This window comes from Daphnia magna, linkage group LG7 (assembly GCF_020631705.1).
Source record: "Daphnia magna isolate NIES linkage group LG7, ASM2063170v1.1, whole genome shotgun sequence".
NCBI lineage: Eukaryota > Metazoa > Arthropoda > Branchiopoda > Diplostraca > Daphniidae > Daphnia > Daphnia magna.
The window spans coordinates 6,757,769-6,768,458 of record NC_059188.1 but is presented as its reverse complement, the minus strand read 5'-3'; the positions used below and the strand labels follow the sequence as shown (position 1 = coordinate 6,768,458).

The window sequence follows — 10,690 nt, the reverse complement described above, 5'->3', positions numbered from 1 at the left end:
TTTTTGGGAGGCGCAGTTTTTCCATTCAGCTTCAGAAAACCGGGTAAAACTGACTAACGTATTCAAGATGCACACTTATTTATTAATCATACAAATATGTTCTTCAGGTGCGCATCATCATGCACGCTTCATGGCCTACTCAATTTATTTTTTAAAGATGGAACTTCTTTCTGAACAGTTTGAGATGACCGATGAAGAAAGAAGAGGCGTAAAAGAAATGTCAACTTTCATCGCGCTTTTTCACAGTGCCGCATTTCTTAAGTCACGATTGTCCTCGATTTCACCAGCTCTCGACTTGAACTATTTGTCTATGATGCATCTCTACAAAGAAGAAAATCCTGCTGCAGCCAAGGTTGCGATTGATTCTGTTCTGAAACATCTTTGGTACTTGACAGAGGAAGTTGTAGTCCTATCTATATTTGATAGACAACTAGATCCAGTATTGAGGAAAGGTATTGTAGTGAAGCTGCTTTCTTTCCCACGACCAAAGACTTTCTCTCCAGGAAAACCCAAATTTCCTTCTCACAAATTTGATTCAATTATCACCTATCCTGATCAATTGCTTAATTTCGTTGGTTCTCACAGTTGGTTGCTATTTGTTTCACTAAAGTTAACGGAAGAGCATTTTGACTGGATGCATACAGAGGTGGAAAATTGGGAGAAAATGTCAGGGTACAAAAAAATTGAAGGAATTGTGCGCTCATTTGAAGTCGTCAATGACTGCGCTGAAAGAGCTGTAAAACTAATTTCAGATTTCAAGGATGTGGTTGTAAATGTTAAAGAACAGGAATATTTATTTCAAGTTATGGAGGATCACCGGAATCATTTTCGGTCCTTCAATAAGAGCAGCTTAAAAGATCTTTGAATTCAAAATGCATCAATACAAAATTCATTGAAAAATTACACTAATTCCGCGCGCGCGTAATTTTATTTTAGTCCGATTAAGTTAAAAAAAAAACACAGCATATATATAGTATAGTTATCTAACACATGTGAAAACAGCAATAAAAAATATCTCATAGAACTGGCTCTATGAATTAAAATCACGAAAAAATCCCGATTTTTCGTGATTTTATCGATGCGCGTGATCTAAAAATTTTTTTACACAGTTCAAACTGTCAGGATATTTTTTAAATACTAAATCGCATCCCAATCTAGAAGAGCAACCCGATCAAAAAAAAATGCTGAAAAATGAAACAGACTAGGCACTCCCGCATCCATGATATTCCGGAAGACGAGCTTATCTTCGAGCTCCAGCATCATCTGGAAGTTAACGGCCGATTCCGCCTAAGTGACGCGCACACCGACTCCAAAACGTAAATACCTCTATCATCCGCATGCGTGGAGAAGAGCGAGAATAGTGACGTCAAGCTATCTCTCGACACTGCCTGTTTTCTAGTAAAAAACCCACGGCTACCCGCCGGTCTTCGACTGGACCCCTTCGTCTCTACAAAACGTGACAATGGGATGTTCAGAATTGTGATAGTCAACGAAACAAACCACACTATCTCCCTTCCTCGCTACACCATCTTAGGACATGTGGTTTTCGAGCCACCTACACTCATAGCATCTTGTTCCACCAATCCTACCACCATCGACCCCGCCATCTTCAAAGCCTCCCTCCCAGATGTTACGGAAATCATAAAGGGGGAATTGCGCAAATTGCTCCTAGAAAACAAAGTATCTTCGCATTTCAAACACGCGATTTGGGGAACACGGGCCTGGTCAAACACGTTATCCACACTCAGGGACAAGGGCCCATCCGCCAAAGGCCATACAGAGCATCCCCCCGTCAACGGGAAGTTGCAAAGAAAATCATCGACGAACTACTAGCAAACAATATTATACGACCCTCCCTCTCCCCTTGGGTGGCCCCAATAGTGTTAGTAAAGAAGAAAACAGGAGACGACCGCCTGTGCATTGACTACAGAAAACTAAATGCGATCACGAAGAAGGACTCTTTTCCCTTGCCCCGCATTGACGACGTGCTTGACCTGTTACAAGGCCAAAAATGCTCTTCCACTCTAGATCTGGCATCAGGGTACTGGCAAATAGAAATCGACGAACAATCAAAAAAGAAGACGGCGTTCATCGTTGAGAACAATTTGTATGAATGGAATCGGCTCGCCTTCGAACTGACTAACGCCACAGGAACCTTCCAACGATTGATGAATTGTGTCCTTAAGGAAGAGATAGGAAAGACTTGCTTGGTTTACCTAGATGACATTATCATCTTCTCTAAGACCCCCTTAGAACAAATATCGAACCTGCGGAAAATCTTTTATTTACTTGAAGATGCAAACCTCTAGGTGAAACTATCAAAATGTAGATTTTTAGAGACATCTGTCCAGTACCTCGGCCACGTCATCTCAGCAGATGGCGTAGCACCAGACCCCGCAAAAATCGAATGCCTAGTAAATTACAGAAAACCACTTACCGTTAAAGAGATGCAGTCCTTTTTGGGGTTAGCGTCATACTACCGACGGTTTATCAAGGGGTTCTCAACAGTCGCCCACCCCCATATACATCAAGCGAAAGGTAAACCGCAGGACATGATAAATGGGTGCCCGCTGAAGAAAAATCCTTCGAATTCCTTAGGAAATGCCTGATGACCGACCCTGTTCTGGCCTAACCGGATTTCACTAAAGAATTCCTAATTTACACTGATGCCATCGATTACGGACTAGGAGCCGTTATGTCCCAAATACACGACGGAAAAGACCAACCAATCGCCTACGCCAGTAGACACCTGAATAAAGCAGAAACCAAGTACTCTACCATCGAGAAGGAAGCCGCGGCCGTGATTTTTGGTATAAAGCGTTTCCGCCATTACCTTCAGGACGAGCCATTCGTTATCATCAGTGACCATCGCCTGCTGCAGTGGCTGTAGACGTTCAAAGACGAGACGGGTAGATTAGGAAGATGGTCAATATTGTTGGCTAACCTCAAATACTCGATAAAGTACCGGCCGTGTCGAGTCAATGAGAATGCAGATTTTCTATCCCGAATTCGGTTAATTCAGTTCGAACAACCCCTGAAGAAGATGACGCCATACTCCGCGAACAGAAAAAATATTCATTATGTATGGTGTAAGTTTTGCCAGGCGTGTATTTATTAGACTTTTACAATAGCAATACAATCAAACCAAGAAGCATGGCACTACTCTGAATATTGTTGCGAATAACACTGCTTTTATACAGAATTGCAAGTGGCACATTGGGTGTGGCTTAGATGGCGGTGGCGTGTGGTCACTTGGTCATGTGGGCGTTGCCTTTGTGTACACCTTGCGTACACTCAATGTCCGTGCAGATTTGCCATCTTCTGTAAAGCGTAAATAATGCAGTTGGCTCGTTACATTCCTCCCCCCCTGTGCAGCAGGATAAATTGGTCCTCCAATTTTACCTTTGTGTGCAGACTACAGGTCTTAGGAAGGCAACGTGAATTGCGCCAAAATATATAGTTATAAGAAGCGTCTAAACTATTATAGCATTGATAACATTTTGCGCTTATTAAAATAATTGGGTGTTATTTTCTTTTAGATGATGTCTGGCTGTTGATACACTTGTTTTTTCTTTTTATCACTCGGAATTTTCGGAATAGATTTCGAATGCTAGTTTCGTCATCTATATAGTCCTGTGCATATTTCCCGTCCGTATTGAGGTTATCATCTCGAGCTCCTCGACGTAACAATATTTCTATAATATCTGTATGCCTGTGCCTTACAGCTATTTGTAATGCAGTTTCCTTTGATGTGCGTGATCTTCTATTGATGAATTCCGCTGGACATACTTCCGCGACGAATTTGTTGTTATATTTAGCAGCATAATGGAGCACTGTTTCTTCATCCAGCGTTTGGTGTACAATAATGCGATCCATCCACAAATATTTAATACATTCCATATTATTGAGAGCTATAGCCACTAGTAATGGTGGCTCTCCCATGCTGTTTTGGATGTTGAATGTATTACCGTGATGGGATAGAATACGGAGTAAATGGACATTATTATCCGCTGCTGCTCGGTGTGCTATTGGCATCCCCTCCTCGTAAATATTGCTATCAGCTCCGTATTGAAGGAACATATCCGTCACATCGTATCTTTCTTTTATCACACTCCCGTGTAATAATGTTGTTCCATTGGGGAAAACAGTGTCCAGAATCTGTTTTATGTTTTTCCCAATTTCTCTTGCTTCTAGTAGGTGATTTCTGATCATTTCTCTTGATACTTCCAGCAAATTGTAGTTGAATTCTCCTTTCATCAACATCGTTATGGCGACGATTCTTCTTCGCGTCATCTCCGTGTCCATAGCTGGGAATGTTTTAATCATAAAGTTTTTACAGTAGGCCGTTTGTGTAATTAAGGGAACTGGTAAGGACCACGTTTCCTGTTCTTCTTCGTTGTTGATTACACTTACTGTTTTACAGTTGGCGGCCATTTCACTGTCTGACGACGATGGGTCTAAGTCACTTTCTATTTTACTGTAGTAGTAACCCACTTTACTGGATGATGTTTCTTCTTCTTCCGTTTCTGATGGTGATATATAACCTTTCTCTTGCATAAATTCACAATCACTGTCACTATTGCTGCATCTTGTTACGTTTTCTTCCATATTTATATTCCGTGATACCTGCATACTTTCACTTGCGTTCGCACTAATTTGTATATCACTTTTAACTTCATTACCCATTAGATTAGCTAAAAGTTCGTCTTCCCAGTCGTTTCCTGTTGGTGGCGTTTCACTTATTTCCAATTGCGGGGTATCTTCTTCAATCCAAGTCATCAAGATTTCATCACTCCAGTCAACATTTGTTAGTTTCTCGTTTTTCTTGGTTGGGTCCATTTTTTTTTTTTTTTTTATGTTTCTTTCCGTGGAAGGTTGGTAATACAACTAAAAAAAATTTCTTGCTTGTTTGTCTATTATATAGTTGGAGTACCCACCCCTAACATGCTCAAGGTTGCTTACGATTATCTACTAAAGAAATCTACTTTGAATGACAATGTTTTTTTTGTTTTTTTTATATATGTCCTTTGTCTTTTAACTGTCTGAGTCTAGTCTGAGAAGCTTTTCTACAGTATATGTGAATGTTTTGTTTAATTGATCCCTCCTTTTTGCGAAAAAACTTCTTACCTTATATGTAAATGCTACATTTTAACGACTCCTCCTTATAAGGAGTTTCAGTCTCGTACGCGATTTCTCTCTTTTGTAAAGTGGACTTTGGAATGTTATTTCTCCCCCCCCCCTCTTTTATTGTTTTATTATTTTTATTATTGTTATATTTTTTTTTTTTTATTAAGATTGCGTCAAGGCGATCAAAGTAGTCTGGTGTAGCGTCTTTTTTGTTCTTCAGTTGTCGCTTGACTGTCTTTGCCGTTTGTTTTTTTTGAATTCCCCATTTTCCGTCATCATGTATACGTTGGATTTCGTTTCTCAGCATCTTGCTGAAATTAGAATGGCTTTTTCGCTTTTCCAACCGTTGATCTTCCAAAATCCGTGTTGTGAATTTCGTCGCTTCACGACTACCGATGTGCAGTTGTTCGATGAGTTGTTCAACACGGTTCGGAGTGGTGTATCCTTTCCCGTTGCTCCCGTATCCGTGGTGCAACCTGTTTGGTGTAACGATTTCTACTACAAGTAAGTCCGTTTTTTTTTCGTTTGTGTTATCCTTTTCTTGTTTGTCGGGGTTCTTTTCTTGTTTTGTTATTTTTTTTCTATTTTCTTTTAGTTATTATTATTATTATTATTAAATTTTTTTTTTTTTTTAATATAGTGAATATCCTGGCTACGCCCGACTTCGCGATGTTCTTCCACTGCTGCACGCACGGTTCTTGTGGTGGGCAGAATCCGGGGATGATATTTATCACCTTTCAGCTTCGGTTTCTAATTTTTATCTGGAGTTGACGTATGCCGATATCCAAGTACGACTTGAGCACCGCCAAGTCCGATTGGCTGTTTTGAATCATTTGGCTGATTCTGCTGAGGAAGATTGATTTGTTTTCCGTCGGTGTACTCTATTTTTCACTATGGTTTTGTTTTTGTATTTTGTTTTTGTTTTTGTTTTTGTTTTTGGTTTTGTTTTTGTTTTAACTACTGATTGGACATAAAATCCTTTACTACATTTACGATTTTTCGTTTGTTTTTTTTTGTTTTGTTTTTTTAAAGTACTGATTGGAAATAAAATCCTTTACTACATCTATGATTTTTTGGGTTTTTTTTTCTTTTTTTTTTAAATCGTTATTTGTTAATTGTGCGTTTTAAATGGTCTTCTGGAGTACATCTGCATAGATCCTCCCACACCATTCCGTAGCCAACGACATAGCTGCAGGTCGTGTGACTTCCCGTACATTCCTTGTTTTGCTCGTTTTCCCATTTTAATTCTTCGATAGGATACAATTTTCCTTTCTTTGGTGCACTCGGTGTGTTTATCAACGTAAGGGTTTCTTTTGGTGTTTCTGTCGCTGACGTCATTAAAGGTGCAAATTCCCTAATGAACGGTTTTTCATTTGCTCCTCCATCGCTGTAGATGGGTTCTGGTATCATTGAATCCATTTCTTGACCATCACTTTCGCTCACGTTACGTGATTGCTTGCGTCGTCTGAAGCTTTCCTTAATCCGTGGAATAGGATTACAGGCAATAAAAATTCTTAGACAGATGAGAAATAGGATGAATCCTATCGCTGAGAGAGCCATAATTTTTAATGTGTCAAACCAGGAAAACATGTGTCCGATTTGATTGTCCTGCTCTTCTGTTACTAGGATGTCAGGTAACTCTTTGCCTTCTCCTTCATTAACTCGTCCCACCAGGTCATTTAAGATGTTTAGCTGTTCCATTTCCATGGTTCCATGAGCTGGATGGTTCCTTAATCCATAGTCGAAACTGTTTAAGTGCAGTTCTTCGAATTCTGCAATTAAATCCAGATTTGAAGTATGTATGGTCGCCTCTTGTTTAATCCAGTCTCCTGCTGTTGCGTTATGTTGCCACGTATGAGGATATCCGTTGATGTTTATCAATTGGGATTTCCAAAAGCACTCCGAATACGGATGAATAGGCCATCCGTCGAGTCCGATCGTACAGTTGTTTTTTCCGTAAACAAAAAATGGCTGGAACCCACACTTGGTCTCTTTTGCTGATAGTGATATCCTTTTTGGGTCGCATTGTTGCAATGTCATGGCTTGACCAAAACCATATATCCTTGTACACATTGGAAGTCCGAGTGCGGCGGCTGCAAGCAATCCATTTGTTTGGGCTAAGATTATGGCTTGCGTTCGTTTTATCTTTGATAACTGGCAGTAAACATCCCGAATTTCTTTTGCCAATTTATTGTCGTGTTCAGTTTCAATACTGATTTTGTATTGCTCGTGCATTTTTCCAAGCTCGTATTTTATCAAGTCACTTAGCTCCTCAGTGGATTTTGGTAGACCGTTACTTGTATTAGCGTCATTTAGCGGTCGATAGTCATCTACTACAAGTTCGTGTGCTGTATTTTCTTTTTGTTGTGTTGAAGCCTTTAATTGATCATTTGAAATTTTGTCTTGAAATTCTGACTTATCTCGGGTTGTATTGTGTTGTCTCTCAATTTTTTCTATATCTTCTTCTTCGTTATCCCTTGATTTTGTTATTTCAGTGGTTGTTGTTTCGCTTGGCTGTTCTCTTATTTGACTTGGTGTAAGATATTTTAGGCTTATAGTTGGCTCGGTGGACGAAATAATTTCAGCTTGGTTAGATTTTGGTTTTATTGTGTCAGTCGTTGTGGTTTCTGTGAAAACTTTTTCTGTAGTTGTAGATGACTGTGTCGTGATAGTCGTTTTGAGTGATGTACTAGTTAATGTTGTTGATGCGGTTGTTGATGTTATTGTTGGTAATTTCTCTGCTTCTGTTGATATTGTCGTAGATTTTGATGTTGTAGTTGATTTGGGTGTAGAGGCTGGTATTTGTGTGGTAGTGGTTGTTTTTAGTGTGGTAGTATTTGGCTTTTGAATGATGGTGGTCGGTTTTTGTGTGGTAGTGGTTGGTTTTTGTGTGGTTGTGGTCGGTTTTTGTGTGGTTGTGGTCGGATTTTTTGTGGTTGTTGTCGGCTTTTTTGTGGTAGTAGTTGATTTTGTTGTTGTTGTTCTGAAGGTTGTTGTCGGTTTTGTTGTGGTTGTAGTCGGCCTAATCGTTGTTGTTGTTGTTTCTGTCTTCGCACTTGTTGTTACCTTGGCTGCAATGGAAGGTATGACTGATTTATCTGTTGTAGCAGTCATGGATGTTGCTGACTTTGTCGTTATGGTCAAATTTTTAGTTATTCCTTCCGTTGCGTTTGTTTTATAGTTAATCTCCTTTGGATCACGATGGTTTAATGGTGGCAAGATTGGTAGATTTTTTCCAAATAAGGCGTGTTGCGTATGTAGAGATATTATTGCTGCTGCCGTCAATGTTCTAGGTTGATGTGGATTCCGGTACTCGAAGCTAAAATGTTGTTTTTGGCTTGTTCCATGACAATGTCCCAACGATAATTTGTCGACCCGTCTTGTTAGGCATTTCCGGTCCGAAGCGCCTGAATGAAGTCCTGTTCTATCACTTGCCATTAATTGTCCTGTGTGATCGAATGTTCCCCAGATGGAACTTTTATCTGAACATTCGTGCAGGATGAGCATCGTTGTGTTCGCTTTAATGCAGTTGTTTGTGTTAAATGGTCTTATCGTGAAGTCGGAGGAATATTCGAAGGCTTGGCCCTTGCTAGATGCTTCGCTACAGTTAGCCACGGTTGTTTGTGATTGCACCAAGGGGTCATTACTTGTTAATAATTTTTGTAGGCTTGTTTGACATTTGATCCAGTTAGGATCGCATGCTTCTAGTGTTATTGGTTTGTTAACGCCATTGTGTGTTAAACATTTTTCATCGGGTGACTTACCATGTTTCATTAGTCCCCATCCTATCATGTCCCATATGATGTTTCCTCTCCCATGGTTCCGCTTCAATAATCCTCCGAAAATTGGCGAACTGACGTTCGTTGTTACTGATGTCCTCTGTTCCAACTGGATTTCTTCGAATTCGTCAATGGCTGCATCTGGGAAATTGTCCAACACATCCGGGTTTGTTGTTAGGATTTCGATAACCCATTGTTGATTTTCACCAATTGTTCCCTGTCTACTGCACGTTTTTAGTGTTGCCAATCTAACTCGTCCTTCTTCTTCATCATGTAAGGTGATGCACAGGCCTGTTTCTAGAGAAATCCATTGGTAGTTAATTAAATCCAGTATCCATCTTGATGTTTTTTCGGTACAATTTTCTGCCATAATTTGATTGTTTTCATTTGCCACGATGCAGATGTTAGTGTTCATAAGCCTTATGCTGTGATCTACGATGTATTCGAATTTTGTTCCTGTTGGCAAAGGATCTTGGATATCATATTGGTTGTGGACTGATACTTGCGTGTTTATTGATGAACCATTAACCATGAGATACGCAATTGTATCTTTTTTAGTCATTATTCCATTTTCTTCTACGTTTGTTATTATAGGATGTCCCATTCGTATCGAACCCCATGCATACGATATGCTGTAAAGTCTTTTTCCCATAGCTTCTTTTTTAGCACGATTGTCAAGAAATTCAATTTCGTTATTAGTCGACCGTTTTACTTTGTTCGCTACTGGGTCTGCGTATTCATTGCAAGACCATGTATCTACATTTACTTGGTTCTCACAGGATGGTAATGAAGTTTTAAAATTTTTGTATAACTTTGTGGTCGTCTCTACTGGAAAAATAAGAAATGTTAAAGGCATCCCTACTACTTTAAATCCAGGTTGGGTAAATTCTTTATTATTTATGTCTGGTTTGTTAGAGAAAGTTATTTCTATCTGCTTGTTATTATCTAGAAGACGGCTAGTATTTACATTAATTATTGAGTTTGTTAATGCTATATACCCTTCACCTTTAAAAATAATTTGTGAATTTGATGAATTTGTTGATCTATCTCCCCATACTATGGTGTTATGATTTTGTGTATACTCCCCTTCTTGCTGAGTGGTTTTTAAGAATCCAAATGGACTTTCCACTAAGCTTTCTGGTGTCTCTTGTTTCAATGTTATCTCTTCTGCTAAACAATTTAATGCATGGTATTCTTTGATAGCATACCACTTCCCTTCCCCTGTAGGAGTTGATGTAAAACTCAACGTTGTTGTTCCTGCCTGCATAAGATTACCCCCACATTTTTTATTATTTACCATTTCCCAGCATTCAATTGCTGAGAGCAATTTTGTTTCCTGTGAATAAACTGTGTCAAAAGACCTTATCCAGAAAGATCCGGTTATTTTCTTAGTCTTAATCCATTGTTTGCAAGTCCATCCTTTCCAAGTTTTTACTGGATTTTGTTTAGTCATTAGCGTATAATTTGTTAGGTATCGTGGTTGATGATTAGTGCTGGGGTTTTTGCAATAGTATGGTGAATTAATATCTAGAATTCCTCGTGTTTTAACCTAGTTGCAATCGCATACAGACGAGAAGATTGTGTGGGTTGTTTGCAATGTAGTTAGAATGCAAAAGAGTAGTAATTTTTTCTCCATCTGTTTAAAAAAAAATTAATTGCTTTTTAGAAATTGGATGCCTGATTTCTCGATCTTAAATTATATCGTGAGGTTGTCCTAAAGTCAGAATTAGTCTGGTCTATTGGATTGGGGAATAGCATTCTTGGATCTAAGAATGATATTATGG

General features: G+C 39.2%; 1 protein-coding gene across 1 annotated transcript; it reads right to left on the bottom strand.

Annotated features, from left to right (window-relative positions):
- Positions 1-6,226: 6,226 nt before the first annotated feature.
- On the bottom strand, positions 6,227-9,468 carry LOC123474496 (mucin-4-like). Its single transcript, XM_045176709.1, has one exon. It carries the CDS (start codon positions 9,466-9,468, stop codon positions 6,232-6,234), a length of 3,237 nt encoding a protein of 1,078 aa, XP_045032644.1. The 3' UTR covers positions 6,227-6,231.
- Positions 9,469-10,690: the final 1,222 nt, after the last annotated feature.